The sequence below is a fragment of the Myotis yumanensis genome, unplaced genomic scaffold, assembly GCF_028538775.1.
Source record: "Myotis yumanensis isolate MYYU_CA2020_CCGP unplaced genomic scaffold, mMyoYum1.0.hap1 SCAF_12, whole genome shotgun sequence".
In the NCBI taxonomy this organism is placed as follows: Eukaryota; Metazoa; Chordata; class Mammalia; order Chiroptera; family Vespertilionidae; genus Myotis; species Myotis yumanensis.
Window position 1 is genome coordinate 17328158 of NW_027223763.1, and position 17924 is coordinate 17346081.

General features: G+C 44.9%; 1 protein-coding gene across 3 annotated transcripts in view; it reads left to right on the plus strand.

Moving 5' to 3' along the window:
• SUSD1 (sushi domain containing 1) overlaps window positions 1-15228 on the plus strand; it is a 78297-nt gene extending 63069 nt beyond the window's left edge. For 2 of the 3 annotated variants that reach the window (XM_070430880.1, XM_070430881.1), the window contains 5 exons: window positions 1964-2060; window positions 5531-5789; window positions 7631-7670; window positions 13219-13312; window positions 13663-15228. In XM_070430880.1, coding sequence (XP_070286981.1) covers window positions 1964-2060; window positions 5531-5789; window positions 7631-7670; window positions 13219-13312; window position 13663 — 491 coding nt within the window. In that variant the 3' untranslated portion in view covers window positions 13664-15228. Of the gene's footprint in view, window positions 1-1963; window positions 2061-2964; window positions 3199-5530; window positions 5790-7630; window positions 7671-13218; window positions 13313-13662 lie in introns of those variants that run through there. The other variant, XM_070430882.1, reaches the window with a different exon arrangement.
• The last annotated feature ends 2696 nt before the right edge of the window (window positions 15229-17924 follow it).

Genomic DNA, 17924 nt, shown 5'->3' on the forward strand with positions numbered 1-17924 from the left:
CAGGTTCTTATTTTTTTTTAAATTTCAGAGAGGAAGGGAGGAGAAGAGAGAGATAGAGACATCAATGATGAGAGAGAATCATTGATTGGCTGCCTCCTGCACACCCCACACTGGGGATGGAGCCCACAACCCAGGCATGTGCCTTGACTGGGAATCGAACCGTGACCTCCAGGTTCATAGGTCGATGCTCAACTACTGAGCCACGCAGGCGTCTGCTAAGAATCTTTAAATGACTTCTTATTTCTAGGACTTAGATCTGACCTCCACCCACACCTCTTACGTTATGGCCTGCCTCTACCCAGTTGGACTCATCCTCCGCCATACTGAAGTGCTGCCCACACCCTCTCACCTCCTGTTCTTGCAGATAGCTGTTTCTGTGTGCCATAGGCTCCCTCCTCCCCTCGCCTAGGTGTATAACTTTATCATAGCTCTAAGCCTCTTGTGATTACAAAACTGTCTGTTATTCTTCTTTTTTTTAATTGTTTTATTGCTTAAAGTATTACAAAGGGTATTGCATATGTCTCCTTTTTTCCCCCCGCCCTTGACAATCCCCTGGCCTTCCCTACCCCCCAGTGTCTTATGTCCATTGGTTATGCTTATATGCATGCATAAAAGTCCTTCGGTTGGTCTCTTACTCCCCGCTTCTGCCTCCCTACCCTCCCCGGCCTTCCCGCTGCAGTTTGACAGTCTGTTTGAGGCAGCTCTGCCTCTGTATTTATTTTTGTTCATAAGTTTATAATGGTCTTTATTATCCATGAATGAGTGAGATCATGTGGTATTTTTCCTTCATTGACTGGCTTATTTCACTTAGCATAATGCTCTCCAGTTCCATCCATGCCATTGCAAATGGTAAGAGTTCCTTCTTTTTTACAGCAGCATAGTATTCCATCGTGTAGATGTACCATCTGCTATTTTCAATAGAGCTTTTAAAACTATCTAGGAAGGTCTACATTTTTATTTATTAAAATTTGGGGTGAGAATTTCTACCTCAAAGGTATATTCTAATTGGATAAATAGTGTCTGTTTTGGCCTCCTAGTCCTTGATTTCATTATGGCAGAGTTTAGGGCCAGAAAGGGAGATACTCATATTTTATTCCTTCTCTTTCTCTCTTCCTCCCTCTGTCTGTAAATCTCATTTACTCAATAGCATTGTTGAGAAGATTAAATGAGATGGGGCATGTACAGGACACGTCTAGTGCATTCGGTTAGTGGCCAATACATCCACAAGGCAGAATGGCAGCTGGTACATGAAGGTAGCTTCTGGTTAAATGCTAGAACACTGGTGTCAGACAATTAGTATATTCTCCTCCCAGTGGAAAATCCATTTGGGGAGTTTGATTGCCGGGGAAAGCAAAATACAGACAGAGAACTATGTGATTATAAAGGATCTAGAAGTCTAACGTGCTGGTCTTCTCCACCAAATAGGGACCTGTCCACCCAGTGAACGATAATGCCCGGAGCATCACCCTCTGCCAGTGCTCGGGTATCGCTTCTTACTTTATTCTGGTAAAATATATGTAACATAAAATGTACCATTTTAACCATTTTCCAGTACACAATTCATTGGCATTAAGTGCATTTACAATGTTATCACCATTACCTGTTTCTAAAATGTCTTTATCACCCCAACCAGAAACTCTGTTGACCGATAAGCAATAACTCCACATTCCCTGACCCAGCCTCCTCAGGCCTTGGCAACTTCTAACCTACTTCCCTGTGTCTATGGATTCGCCTGTTATAGCTATTTCACAGAAGTGGAATCATACAGTATTTGTCCTTTTGTGTCCGGCTTATTTCACTCAGGGTAATGTTTTCAAGATTCATCCATGTTGTAGCATGTACCCGAATATGCTCATCACTTCTTACATTAAACTTATCCTTTTGTTGGCCCCACGAGGACCACTTTCTTCCTGCTTCTACTTATTCTGATCGTACTCTTTTCTTCTTTTCAACATGTTTTCAGAGCCTCCCCTTCCGGAAGTAGATTTTTTCACGGTGCACGGAGGGCCTCTCCCACGCCTGAAACTGAGGAAAGCCAAGGAGAACAACGGGCCTATCAGGTCAGTAGCAGCCCCTTTCCCAGGGCTGCCCAGGACTCCTCATGGAGTGCTTTGGAATCTTCGGGTGGCAGCACCTGAGTAGTTGGGTACAGACTGGACCCTTAATTTCAACCAGTCCCCTTCCAAACAAATACAGAGACTTCCAAAGGACCAGAGACCAGCATTTAGGCAGCTCAGGTCAAGAAATTCAGTCCATTTCTTTGATCATTGGACAAGCAATGGTTGGGAGTCTGAGACATGTCAGGCATTATCCTTGACACTCACATCTCCATGTGTATCTGTTAATGGAGGTGGATCAGGGGCATCATTACATTTATCAAAACCAGCACATATTTTCCTTCATTTAAGGATGGGTGGCTTCTGAAAAGGTCATTTGGATAATTCTATTAATTCATTCATGTATTGAGTTATGGGCAAAATACCACATAGTTAATGACTGCTTCTGGAATCCCAGATAGTAGTAGGATGGAATTAATTTACCTCGGTTGGAGGACTACATTGTGTTCAATTAAGCATTTTATTTACAAAGGTCATGATAGGGTCACGAAAGCAGAATTATCCCCTTTTTAAGAGAGGAAGATAGAGGTTTGCCTGGAGAGATGAGCAACTGCCTCACAGGCATACCTCAAGGAGATAACAATACCTCGCCATGCTTGACCTAACGGACATGGCTTTATCTCTCTTGACCCGTCAGTCCAATCCAAGCATGAGATACTATAAAAAAGAACATCTGGGAACACTTGTGTGTCCATTGATAATGAAACTTAGGCTTCTTCTGTCTTCCCATTAGTTTACGTTCAATAAATGCTCAAAGGTCTTTCCAGGGATGGATGTTGCCTAAATTGTTCTGTTTCTTGATTCCTGACAAGTGACTGGAATGCACTGTAATTCTGTTGTTATAAAGGCAACAGAAGTTGTGACATCACTACCTGAGAGCATTTGCAAGAGAAAATGTGATATTTGGAACAAATAATGATGCAAGGCACAAAGAAAAGCCAAATGACAGTCTACCCTTATGGCTTGTGCAGGCCCGTGCCTCCAAAACAGGAAGTGGAGATCTGTGAGTCATTCAAAGGAGGGTGGTGATGACAAAGAGGGGAAAAGTCCTTCCAGTGACTCAAGGGAGGGTGTGCTGAGAAAGAGGGGAAAAGTCCTTCCAAAACAATCCTGTTCCAAACAACCCCAACTGCTCCCCAAATATCATCAGGGCTAGTTACCAGCAGGCCAGTGGGGTGGTGTCCTCCGCCTGACTGCTGTGTCTGATCTGAGCTGGGAGTAGCAGCTTTGCCAGTGTGCGATGCATTATTGATAAAGGGCAGTGGCTGGGGGCACATGGTGGAGCAGGGGCTCTGGGACCGAGGCTTTCTTCCTTAGCTTGGTGACCTGGGGTAGATGATGCGGCCTGTTCCTGGGCTCTCTCAATGGTGGTGTCTCCCACACTTGCCAGATCACAGGAGTCACCTGGATGGTGTTAGTAGCAAGACAAATTCTCAGGGTCATCTCCTGGAGATTTTTTTTAATCCTCACCCAAGGATATTTTTTTCCCATTGATCTTTAGAGAGAGGGTGGGAGGGAGGACTGAGGTGCAGGGGGAGGGAGGAAGGGAGAGAGAGAGAGAGAGAGAGAGAGAGAGAGAGAGAAAGAGAAAGAAACATCAACGTGAGAGACACATCGACTAGTTGCCTCTTATATGCACCCCAATCAGGACTGGGGACCAAACCTGCAACTGAGGTATGTGCCCTTGACTAGGAATTGAACCCGAGACCCTTTGGTCCTCTGGCCAACGCTCTACCCACTGAGGGAAACTCCTGGAGATTTTGACCAGTAGTGCTGGCAGGGGGGCTAGAAGTTTGTGTAATTATCAAGCAGCTCGGGTGATTATGACCATGCTAACTGGGGAGACTGCTTTCTGCCACGTGAATAGTGCCTTTAATGGACAATGCACAGTCAAATAGTTCAGGAGAACCTTGAGTTTGCACTTGAGCAGCACCACCTATGTGGAAAGATGAGAGGGATTTGAAGATACGCTTATGGACAGGATGGAGCTGCTGCAACTTTTACTTTTTCCCCTGCAGCCATGATTCACTGGGAAACCTCCAAGCCCCCAGGAAAGTGTGTGTGACAGGTGTTTCCTTGTAGCCAGTGGGCGCTGAGTAAATGTTTACTGGTGATGACAGTGACACCTCATTGCCCTGCAGGCTTGAGCTTGTCCCTTTCGTAGAAAACACTTGGCCCGAAAGTGAACCCACACTTTGTGGAAATCAGGGCCCTGAGGACACCTCTGATGTTTGGAATGGAGACTTTCCAAACCCAACACCTGCTGTGGGGGAGGGCTCCCCTTCCTTAGCCCGGTGACTCATGGCCCTTTAGCAAGCAGGAGATGGGGCATTATGAATGTGGAACAGGAAGTGTGCATTTATGGGTAAAACAGAATTATGTGGCCTAATGACTTTTGGAAATTACCGTAATCATATCTGATGCTGATGCATGTTTTTTCTCTCTTTACTGAAGTTTTAACTCAGGAAACATTAGTGGGGAGTCAGTCACAGCCAAAGACCGGGGTAAGGAGTTGCAAAGATATGAGAGTAAATCATTCAAATACCTGCCCTCAAGCCTGATCGAGAAAGCAGATGTTCAAACAATTACTGCACCAGAGACAGGTGATATGTACTGAGGAGAGGGCAACGAAAGGGAAGGCGTGATTCATTCTCAGTGAAATTTTATTCTTAGACTTCCTTTCACTGACAGGTTTTCTATTTGGGGGGATAAATAAAAATACACATGACAAAATGACATCTGATTGCTCACGTGTTTCTGTGCCCACAGTTAGGGAACGGTTTTACAATACACATGTGACATTTGGCCAGTCTGGTTGTTTCAGGATGTTGTCAGATGAGATGAAGCCATGGTGACTGTGCTCGCCCTTCTTCTCATTGATTTCACATGAACTTTGCTATCAGTCGTGAGCTGCAGGGAATGTAAGTCACATGAGTTCCATGTTCGGTTACCATGTGATTTCCTGGAGCCTTTTTGCAGACTTAGTATATTAACTCTTGTGGACAGCCAGCCTCCACGTGACGACTACACCCTTTCCACAGCTGGGCTTTATTTGCCCACGTGAAAAATCGCTGATCAGATCAACTTTATGGCTTGTATGTCCAGGGCGGTGATGTGTACAACCACTTCTCTAAGTTAAAGATGTCCTTGGTGTCCATCGGTAGCCAGAACATGAAGACATCCCTCGCCCAGTGTCATCTGGCAATAACGCTGTAGGTTAAAATTGGAGTTCCTTTGACTGTTGGAGCAGTCAGACTAAATCTCACATGGGCAAGGACTTTTTTTCTGTCCAGTGTTGTAGCTCCAGTGCTCAGAAAAGTGCTTATCTCATTGCAAGTGCTTAACAACTATGAATGAATGAATGCATGACTCCCTAAGCAAGAGTCTGATAGACATTTTCTTTTTCCTTCCAGTTCCTATCAGGTGTTGGTGGTTCCCCTGGCCCTCCAAAGCACATTTTCTTGTGACTCTGAAGGGGTGACCTCATTCTTTAGCAATGCTTCTCATACCGATGGCTATGTGGCTGCAGAACTACTGGCCAGACATGTTCCAGATGATGCCATGGAGATCTCCATTGGAGACAGGCTGTATTACGGGAAATATTATAATGCACCCTTGAAAACAGGGAATGATTATTGCATTATATTACGAATCACAAGCGAATGGAATAAGGTATATTTCTTTAAAAGCTCTTCTGAACTGTTTTCTTCTTCACGTGAAATTTGAATGGTTGAACATTTGTTTTTCCAGTGTTTGAGATGGACACTGCACATAATAACCATAAGAATGTGTTGAACCCTTGGCCTTGGTAAAGGATGGGCAGGTGAAACCTCTATGGAGGGTGATAGTCTCAACTTCCTGGAGGACCTGGTTGGACCTGCATTTGGACTGATCCAGTTTTGGTTCTTCCTCTGACGCTTCACAGACGCCCTCATTCAAGTGCATTGCAGAAGCCCGAGTTGGAGAGGAATTTCTAGATCTCTTGTCAATTCCCCGTTCTCCTGCCAGGCTGCAGCCTCCCCTCATTCTCCCGGAAGCTGGGGGGAGGGCACATTAAGCTCAGTCCTGCCTACTGTCCATCACGTCTGTGGCTATTGCACAGGCCCCACTCTCCTCTCCCCTGTCCTTAGAAAGGCTGTGCTCCCCCAGCTGTGGTTCTTTCGTGAGATGTAGAACTGAATACTCATCACATAATAAATAAATATAATGACCTGGATCAGTCAGCCAGGGATGGAAGGTCTTCTGGAATAAACATTGTGATGGTCGAACTCTGTAAGTTTCAAAGACCCTACCTCCAAATATCATCACATTGGGGTTAGGGCTCAACAGATGAATTTTGGGGGACAAACATTGAATCTATGACAGAGGGGATAAAGTGGGAGGTTATGATAAAAATTTTAGTCAATAGGAAGCTTTCCTGTGATGTCATTGTTACCTCCTTTTCATACAGCTGAGTGGAACATGTGCCTGTTTTTAGGGATACTAAAGGAGATGAGGGGCTTTGAAAAAATGTATATGTGGACTTGCATATTTGAATTGCAACTACTTACCCCAGGGGTTTCAAATATATTAGTGTTATAGTCATATTAAAATCAGTAGTGACTTACTCATTTTTAAACTGCTTTGTTGATATAAAATTCACATACCATGTAATTGACCCATTTAAAGTGTGAAATTCTGTGGTTTTTAGTGTATTCACAAGCTTGTGCAACCCCCACCACCGTCTAGTTCCAGAACATTATAGTAGTGATTTTAAAAAATATTTAATTTTAGTTGTGGTAAAATAAAATGTACCATCTTAATAATTTTTTAAAATATATTTTTATTGCTTTTAGAGAGGAAAAGAGAGAGAGAGAAACATCAATGATGAAAGAGAATCATTGAGCGACTGCCTCCTACACACCCTTTACTTGGGATGGAGCCTGCAACCTGTGCATGTGCCCTGACCGAGAATCAAACTGTGATCTGGTTCATAGGTCGACGCTCAACCACTGGCTCAACCTCTGGCTCAACCTAGGTTGGACCATACATGTTCTTTTCCCTTTCTTCCTGGTTCTTGGCTACTGTTTGGGCAAATGTGGTTGCCAGATAAGTGTCATCATTATAGGCGAAGTATTATGTGCCAGGAGTTCTAGTAGCCTTGCCTATCACGTGCATCAAAACTTCTTGCTGAGCCTGGATCTGTCCTCAGAATCTTTTCAACATCATTCTCCTGTGGGTCAGTGCCAGTTGCTCAGCGCTGACAAGGGGAATGAAACTTATTGCCATTCCTGTTGTTTACCCACAGGGTGTGCTTTCTGAGATCTATGGAAAGCTATCAAAGTGATCCCTGGGGTCACTTGCCAGTCCCCTGAACACCTGGTGATCACATGGCTGAGATGTAATATGTTGGAGCTAGATGAGACTTCAAAGATGTTCTAGTTCAAATTAAGAGCTGAAACTTGGAGAGTGAGGTGTGCTGACGGACAGATTGTGCCATCTGCTTAAACATGTTGCTGTGTTTGCCGTTACAGGTGAGAAGATGCTCCTGTGCAGTTTGGGCTCAGGTGAAAGGTAAAACCCTTTTCTGCTACGAACGCTGTTCTCATCTCTATGTCCAGTCTGCAGCATCGAGTGTATGTTAATGAGATTTTTTTTTGAAATGGTCACAGGTGACAGAAACCCATCTCATAGTAGCTTAAGCAGAAAGCTGAAAAGAAGGGGAGTCTAAGGGTGGGAGTTTATGGAATTCCCATAAGAGCAGCAACCCCAGGACCCCAGGAACTGGGACTTGGGACTCAGCACCATGCGTGGGATTCTCTCTTTCTGTCTCTTGTCTCTGCTCTGTTTCTAAGTATGAGTTGGCATCATTTTCTTCCACTATAAGCCATGTGGTAGGGAGGGATGGGCCCCAGCTACCACACCTTAGCAGCCTCAGTAGGCACAGAAAGTTCCTCAGTTCAGGGAACGCCTTTTCTCCTAGAGTATGTGACTGTCTGTTGGATGAGTCACTGCAAACAGGAATGGGGTACAATGATTGGTCTGTCTTGGGTTTGGGGCTTACTCATATGACTGGTTGGGGACAGATCGATGTGATAGACAACCCCATCAGCGTTGCAGTAGGAGAGGGACATGATCCCCATCAGAAAAGAGGCACAGAAAAACATGTTGGCAGACAACAACAAAGAGCTACAGCAGCCCATTGCTGTCAGCCATTTGCTGCTTTGCATGTACACATACATACACACATACTATTAAGAAAGACATCTTCCATTCAGGAGATGGAATGATCCGCCATACAACCACAGGTGGCACCCTAGTGGAAAATAACTCAAACGGGGGTCTCTGACTGCCTCCAGCTCCAAGACCAAGATTCCCGGGCATGGTTCCATTCCTCTTGATCAAATCCAGATGTGCTTCTCACGATCTGTTTAGCAATCCATGACTAAACGGCTGCCATTCTCAAACCACAGTATATAATATGAAAGGAAAAACAATCAGTACTTTCACTTAGAAAGGAGGAAAAGCTACAGTACTGGGCACAGTCAGGGGGCCTAGAACAATGACCACCTCATGTTGGGGAGGAAAAGCAAGCGCCCCTTGCCCTGGCCGCAGAATGGGTCACTTGATCAGTCGGTTGGGCTGCCTCTGTCTTTTCCTGGGTCTGCCTGGTGGGGAGTAGCCTTGTCTATTTCCTCCAAAGCCACATAAGAGATGAGCTGGGAGGAGCTCCGCTGAGTGCTGTACAGTTTAAACCTCCTGCTTCCTACACACACTTATCCAGGTGGGGACTTGCCTTAGGGATTAAGCCATGACAGGTCCTTGTTTGCCAGGCTGGGATTTCCCCAGCAGCCAGCCAGGGGACTTGATTCCCAGAATTCCATTAGTTTATAGCTAGTACCAGAAATCTTGTCAACTTTACGACCTTTGAATATGGACCCTTTCCCTGTGGTTTATGAGTCCCAGCAACTTCCTGAGGAATTCTGCCCGTAGCCCGCAGTATCAGTTTAACCCCTTGCATCCTGTCCCTTCAGAGCAGCATACAACAAGAGGCTGGGGTGGTGAGGAAGAGCGGATGTAACCTTGCTTTCGGGGGGATTCCTACCCTGTCATTAGAGGGGACTTAGCAGGAAATGCCTGAGAGGGACCTGGGGAATTAGGCTTTCTTCATTTATCTGCTCATCCCCTCAGCTTATTTCTCCTCTTTTTGTCTCTGCTCACACCAACTTCACCAAGGGTGGAGGACTTGGTTTTTCAGTTGGGAAGGGTAGTACCTGACCACAAGCCATCTTGGCTTATGGATGGCCAGAGAGTGAAGGCTTCTCTCTTGCTCTCTCATCTCCAGCTTTATTGAGATAGAATGGATATATAATTGGCCTGACATCGTATAAGTTTGAGGTGTATAATGTGTATAATTTGGTATACGTGTGTATTATGAAATGACTACCCCAATAAGGTTACTTAACTCCTCCATCATCTCACAAAATAACCATATATATATACCTATATGTATATATAATCTACTCTCCCAGCAACTTTCCAGTTTACAACACAGTATTGTTAACGATGGTCACCATGCCATGCAGTAGATCCCCAGAACATCTCATAACTGGAAGTTTGTACTCTTACATCAACATCTCCCCATTTCCCCCACCCCTTGGCAACCACCATTCTATTCTCTGTTTTGATGAATTTGGCTTCATTAGATTCTACATAAAAGGGAGCTCGTATAGAATTTGTCCTTCTTTGTGGGACTTATTTCACTCAGCATAATAAGGACCTTGCTTAACAAGGATGTGTGCTATTCCTTTCTGGGTGCAGACAGGCTAAGCTCCCTTTCTTGGAGTTGAATGAAAGCCACAGGAAACAGCCATACATTCAACACTGGGACATTTCTCTGCCAGTCCATTCCCTGAAGCGCTAAGGGTGAGAATGGAGTGGCCACAAGGAAAAGAGGTGCTTTTTTCAGAAGAATAGAGATGTGCAAGTATCCCGGACAGACATAGAATTGATAACTTCCAGATGCCACTGCTTTCAGCAACTGTGATTGGCAAACACTCAAACTGGGTAGAAGAAATAGCCAACGAGTTGGCTGCATTCTACTATGATTAAGTTAAACAGGAAGGACTTTGCTTTGGAAATATCTAAGTGGCATTTGGCAGTCTCCCCCCACCCCCGCCCCGGCCCCCGCCTCTCAAATTAAGGACCAACACTGAAAGCGAGTTTGAACCTTTGAATTCAAACGACTGGAAAGATCTGGAGGTAATAGAACACCCATGGGTATGTTGAAATTCCGAGGGGAATGCTAGCACACATTTTTCTATGTACATAATTAACCTGTGTTGTACACTAACCTCTGGCAATCTCTTCTGTGAAAAGGAGAAATTGTTCCATTTCGCTCATGCCAAGCAAAAGGCCCATTCTTTCCTTTGCCCAGTCATGAATTATGATGTTTACCTTTCGCAAATTGCCCGTAAAAAGGCTTTGTGATGGTTACCAGGGAACCAGCAGTGGGTTTGATGGGAAACGCAAAGGCCTGGGCTTCCTTGCCCGAGATCTGCTACTAATCAGCCGAATGGCTTGAAATGATATTTAACTTGGCTGATTCTCAGTGGCCTCTTTCCGAGATCTCTGCGATCCCTTCCAGCCACAAAGGACTGTGAGTCTGATTTCTTGAGTCGCAAAGCGAGGTCATTTAATACATAGGAAATGATAAACTGCAATCAGGGAACATTCTTCAGTTGCAGACAGAAACCTCTGAGTCAGTCACTTCTCTTTCCCTTTCTACCCACATTTTGCACGACTGGGCATGCCTCTCTGATTTTCATCTCTGTGTTCACTTCCCAGCATGGACGACTGGAAAAGCCTCCTATCTCATTTCCCATCACAAGTGTTCAGGGTTTCCCTCTTCTCCCTAGCCTGCGCGCCACCACCTGGCTCATATTTCTAGACTTCAGCTCTGATTTTATTATTTCCCCTGACAGTTTTCCGTAGTTCTCCATGACTTTTTAGTTTTATTTCCAAGCCTCAGTGTGACACCAACGTACCTTTCTAATTGCATCTCTCATTCTTCTTCATGCAAACTTATATATCAGTCCTCACAGGATATGGCCCCTACCTTCTCTCCTTAATGTCTTGCTCATACAATTACATGCTTACTTCCATCTGGATTGCCCTATACCCTTCCAGTAATCTCTCCTTATTACAGTCCCACCTGTTTTTCAAGATGTAAATCAAGTGCCACCTTCTTCCTGAAGCTTTTTTTATTTGCTCGATGGGACAGGATCTCTATCGCTTCCTCTCTTTAGCCATTCTGCTATACTTCAGAGCAGGGGTAGGGAACCTTTTTTCTGCCAAGGGCCATTTGGATATTTATAACATCATTCTCAGGCCATACAAAATTACCAACTTAAAAATGAGCCTGCTATCTGTGGTCAAACATTTAATTAACTCACCCCTAATGCCTTGGCAGGCTAGACTAAATGATTTCATGGGCCTTATATGGCCCGCAGGCCAGATGTTCCCCACCCCTGCTTTAGAGCAATGGTACACTTGTCTTTTCTTACCAGATTTCCTACCCTGGAGGGAGACCATTTGAAGAACTGGAGTAGTACCCAGCACACATTAGGTGCTTAATCAGAATTTATGGAATTGGGTTGAATGATTAATAGGGAACCAGAAGTACAGTTTGATGAAAAACAAAGCATAGTAGGGGTGTACTTGTCAAATTAAATAATCCAGATAAGATTTATATCAAGATATAAGCCTAACCCAGCCGGTGTGGCTCAGTGGTTGAGCATCGACTTATGAACCAGGAGGTCACAGTTCGATTCCTGGTCAGGGCATATGCTTGGGTTGTGGGCTCAATCCCCAGTGTGGGGCGAGCATGAGGCAGCCAATCAATGAGTCTCTCTCATCACTAATGTTTCTCTCTCTCTCTCTTCCCCTCCCTTCCCCTCTGAAATCAATAACAATATATTTAAAAAATAAAATAAAACCTTCATAATTGTGATTGGCAGAGGTCTAGATGGCCTCACAAATTCTTGGCCCCTGGGGTACACCCATTTTCTCCCATTTATTTACAGGCTAGTCTAGGTGCTGCTGTGAAAAAATAGTACCCACTGGGTGGTTAGGGGAAGTAATTAGAACAGGGTCTGGCACGTAGTAAGTGCTAAATAAGTGCTTGCAAATTAAAACATGACCACTAGTTTAGAACATGACAGTAACTGAACATGACAGTTACTGGGCCCAAATGTGTACCTCACATGTGGGTCTTTTCCAGTTTATAACCAGGGATCTCCCGGAAGTTGGCATGTGATGCACCCCAAATAGAAATATTAACATCTTTCAAAGAGCTTTTACATCAATGTTCTTATTTTGTCCCCAGGGGAACCTGAGCAGAACAGGGAGGTACCACTCTTGCTGATGCATAGGGAAAATGAGAGATACCTCTACCAACAGACAGGATTGATTTGCTCTATTCAACTATTGGAGCTATCATTTTTCGAGCAAAAAATCCAAGTGATGTCGAAACGACTTCTCCCTCAATGCAAAGGAAAACTGCCCATAAGGCTAGCCCAGGGGTGGGCAAACTTTTTGACTCGAGGGCCACAATGGGTTCTTAAACTGGACCAGTGGGCTGGAACAAAAGCATGGATGGAGTGTTTGTGTGAACTAATATAAATTCAAAGTAAACATCATTACATAAAAGGGTACGGTCTTTTTTTTTTTAGTTTTATTAATTTCAAACGGGCCGGATCTGGCCCTCGGGCCGTAGTTTGCCCACGGCTGGTCTAGCCAGTGTAATTGACTTGAGAGAGGACCAACCAAAGCACACAGTGTGCTGCATTTGTATGCTCTCCAAGGTCCGTCTTTTCCTCCCTTGTGACTTGAGTGTGGCTTGGTTTTATGCCTCCTTTTCAGAAATACCCTGGGACTGTTTTCCTGAGGCGCTGCATCCTCAGGGCCAACCAGGGGGCAGGAGGCTCTCTGGGCATTTCAGGGATGGTTTGTTACATGGAGCCAAGTGTGGGGTTAGAACGGGGTGGGCACAGGTGGTTGTGCGCCTCCTGGGCGGGCGTGATCCGGGCACTGTGGGCTCAGTGTGTGGTTTTGTCCACAGATTCATCACTCACGCTGCAGCAGATGGTAGGCGTTGGGCTGGGCTCCGTGGCTGTCGTGATGGTGCTCGCGTTCCTCTCCTTCTTAGCAGTGTGGTATGTGAGCCCGTTTTTGAGAAATGAGTGCAGCGGAGGGAGGATGGGGCTGGGGTCATGAAGAGGCTGGGATTGAGAGGGTCAAAGGGATACGGGTGGAGGTTGTCCTGGGCACAACGGACACTCAGCAGGCAAACGGCATGAGTAACTCTGCACCTTAGGGTGGTGGGGATGCCCTCCTGTCCCAGGGGAAGAGCCAGGTGAGTGATGGCTGCCCTGGCCACTCAGAGTGGTGGCTCCTCTCCCATGCAGCTCTTCATGAATGTGCCTGGGCTGCTCACAGGGATGCACCATGGGAAAACCAAAGTGTGCCAATGGACATTCTTTCCTCCTCCATGTCTTGATTGCAGATGGGTGCTACGTGGGGCGGATGCACTGCTGCTGCGGCAGATGTTATGACAGCTTCTCAGATGTCTGCATAGAGCACCTTCCATCCAGGTGCGTGGCTTCCATCCAGGTGTGTGGGGGCCTGTGGACGTTCTCCATTCCCAGCTTGGCCCCATTCCTGGATTCAAGATGGTAACTATGGAACCCCCCAAAAGGAGGAAACTCAGGAATTGCTGACGTCTCCCCTGCTACATACACGACCAGTTTGGTGTCTATGAACTTGAGACGCTTGATATATGATGGAATATTGACCACGGGCTACAGATCACGTGGGCTGGGCCTGCATCTTCCTCTGAGTGAGGCCCGAGAGACAGCTCCTCCAGACATTGAAATCAAGAGGATCTCTGTGTCTTCTTTTATAGCATCTTTGTTAATTAATTTGGAATCCATTCTTTTACAATAAGCAATGAGATGGACTTAAGTTTTTTTGTTCGTGTGTGTGTGTGTGTGTGTGTGTGTGTTTTAAATATATTTTCATTGATTTCAGAGAAAGGAAGGGAGGGAGGAGAGAAATAAAACATCACTGATGAGAGAAAATCATTGACTGGCTGTCTCCTGCATGCCCCACAATGGGGATCAAGCCTGAAACCCAAGCATGTGCCCTGATTGGGAATTGAACCGTGACTTCCTGGTTCATAGGTCAGTGCTCAACCACTGAGCCACACCGGCTGGGTGAGATGGACTTAAGTTTGGATTAGAATTTGACTGTGAAAAAGGTCATGAAAAGGATAGCGATCACTGACCCAGGCCAACTTGTCAAACACTGTAGAGCAGCCCTTTTCCTATAATTAATTGACATCTAATTAGAAAGTATATGTTCCCGGCAATGTCTGTTTGATTCAGTCCCATTAGTCTTATGCATTCAAAAGTCATAAGTGTTCGTTTCAGGAAAAATATTCTGCGAATTTAGACCATTCTCTTGAATATGAATATTTATAGCAGCGTTGGTTAATTATTTTTATTAATGAGGGTCTCATAAAAATGCTCTGTGTCCCCTTTTAGATTCACATAGTAACACTGGGCTGGAACAATATCAAGCCCATGGCCAGAATCCATGTGTTTCCAGGGGAGGGGGAACAATGTGGGTAACGCGATCATCCCTTTTACCTACAGCAACTACGGCTGCCTCTCTATCATGAACCATGACGCACTAGGTGGAGGCCGTCCTGGGCCTACTGTGACGATGCTGCGTTGACAGGTGGAGTGCAGATTTGACTTCCAAAGTGAATGTGTATTTAACTTCCCTCCCTGACTGACATGTAACTCCAAGGCTCAGTAAGAAGCCAACGGAGAAGAAAAGCAGAGGCTCGTGATTTCCCTAAGTAACAGTGGTTTCTCCTCCTCCCTCCCTTTCCAGGCCTGGAGAATAAGAAGCGTGGGGGAGACAAAGGGAGGACAGCTATATTGCACAACCTCCGGGTGCGGCATGTAAGAACACGATCCTAGAATTGGGCAACATTGCAGCCCTGAGGAAAAGGGACAGCCTTGCCCACAGGGTGGGCTGGCGGGTTCTCCACCGGCTTCCTGCACTTATTGGTGAGGGACAGATTTGAGTAGCCTGGGCTTGTAGGCAGATGAGCAGACAATAGGAACAGGTGCAAAATGCCCATGAGGTTGCTCCGCCCTGAGGGCTCCAGCCCCAGGTGCATCCATGCCCTTGGGAGGAGTCAGAGAGATGGAGGTAATATCCCGGCACTTGGGCGTTCAGTGCCAGCTGTCAGTCCTGGCCCCTGCCAGTTCGGGGCAGTATTAGAAATAATTGTCCTTCATCCTCTGAAGTACTACCTCAGACTACAACTTGGGATCCACGTTTAGAACTATTCCTGCTCTCGTCTCAAGTGAATTATAGAGTAGAGCTCTCAATAGACTGATGCAGACAGCTTTCTACTTTTCATTTTATGTGCAACAATTCAAACTCATACTGTTTTCACAGCTTGAATGAAAATTGGAATCATTACACATTATTGTGATTATATAGGGTAGGATCGCTGATGAATAAGGATTTTCCTCTGCCCCAAACGAGAATCTAAGGCTTTCCTTCTCCTCCTTCTCCTCCTCTTCCTTTTTAAAAATAATTTTTTAAATTTCAGAGATGAAGGGGGAGGGGCTGCCCAGATACAGAGGGAGGGAGGGAGGGAAGGAGGGAGGGAGAGAGAGAGAGAGAGAGAGAGAGAGAGAGAGAGATTATGAGCATGCCTTCTGCACGCCCCATACAGGGGATCGAGCCCGAAACCTAGGCATGTGCCCTGACTGGGAATCGAACCGTGACCTCCCGGCTCATAGGTCGACACTCAACCACTGAGCCATGCCAGCCAGGCTCTTCCTTTTTTTTTTTTTTAATACTGGTTATGTAAACAACAAATGTTTTCGTAGCCCCCCTAATTTCCAGCTCTAGAATTAACTTCTGAACAAGCTACAGTTGTCCGCATGGAAACTTAGCATAATTGTCATTGGGAAATCCCACTTGCTTAGCATAAAAAATTCTAGTTAAAATAACTATTAAGTAAAATGCACTTTTGGGTATAGTGCAGAAATATGAAAACTGTTCAGGCAAGACTACTAAGATAGCAAAAGCATGGACTTTGCTACTTCCTCTAGATGTTCCAAATTGTAAGAGTCCCTCAGTGTTAATCCTTAACAGAAGCAGGTGCTGAGCATTTGTGAAAAGGATGTGCCATCTTTCTGCAGTTCGCTCCTAACAGCTTTCTCATAAATGTGAAAGCAGCTTTCAGCTTTCTAAAGTCGCCTGGTAGCTTTACCGCTATATTGCTCTTTTCCCCCCAAGTGGATTCCTGATTAAGGGGGGAGGGCATCTTAGGAGACTGACAGTTCGTCTCCCTGGGAGATGTGGGTCCTTCTATCGAAGGACAGGTCAGGTGGCACCCGGAATTGGGTAATGAGTGCCAGACATAAAGCTGGGTCCCACGGTGGGAATGGAGGACGGAAGGACCTTCCCTGTTGTTGTCTTGGGACAGTGTGGAGAAGTGGGCACTAATATCCAGTATTGAGCTCCCTTCTAGACTAGGAACCCAGAGTGGGGGCTGCCCAGATACAGAGCTCATTGTTCCCTGGCTGATTGTGTGTATGTGTATGTGCGCGCGGCTCATAGTTTTTATTTATCTCCACCTTAGATTCTGTTTGTTCGTGGTCTTTCACTTCATTCTCACAACATGCTGTTATTGTTTACCATCATTTAGAATGGAAAATGGATTCAGACAGATACGTGACTTGAATTGTGAGCCAAGTCTTCTGACTGCAAGCCTAGTTCTCATTGCTGGGATTTCATAGACCTTGAGCTAACCTTTGGACAGCCCTTTTGGTTCTTGGGAGAGTCAGGTCTTTATATATCCAAACTATCCCCTCCCTCTCTTCCTTCCTTCCTTCCTTCCTTCCTTCCTTCCTTCCTTCCTTCCTTCCTTCCTTCCTTTTCTCTTCCTGCTTTTTCCTCCTCCTTCTGCTTCTTTCTCTTCCCCCTTCCCTCTTCCTCCTCCTCCTCCTCCTCTTCCTCCTTTTTCTCCTTCTTCCCATAATGAGGTCAAACTATGCATGTAGTTTTGTAGTATGCTTCTTTCATTCATCAACATATTCTCTGTGTTAATAATGCTTGCATTAAAAAGTTTGAATCATAATTTATCTCATCAGTACTCTATTGGGCACTTAGAATGTTTCCAGATGTTTATTATCCTTATACAAGTCTGCATAATTGTATGCAATTATTACTTAGGCTAACTTCTTAGAAGTGAAATTGTAATGAAAACCACTATTTACATTTTATATTTACTACATATTGTCAGAGGAATCTCACAGGAAGTTTATACTCTCACCTGCAGAAAGCTTCAACACCACTAGGCATTACTGATATCTCTAATCTTCGTTAATCTGGTAGGTGAAAATGTTGTTTCAGTGTTTTATTTGTATTTTCTTGACTATTTTTCATGTGGATTGGTCATTTGTAATTCTGTCTTGGTGACTTTTCTTTTTTTTCAGTACTTGGCATGTTTGTCTTTTATTGGTTTGAAAAAGCCCTTTGTATCATAGTAATTTTCACCCTTAGCTGTCATATACAGGGGCTCCCAAAAAATGTATGTACACTTCAACAACTGATAGCTCAATTGATGTTTCTTTCAGATTTAGCTCATTGGAATTAATAATTATTCAAAGTGTATATTTATATATTTTGGGACACCCTGTGTTTTGTAAACAAATTTTCTTAGTTTATCATTTC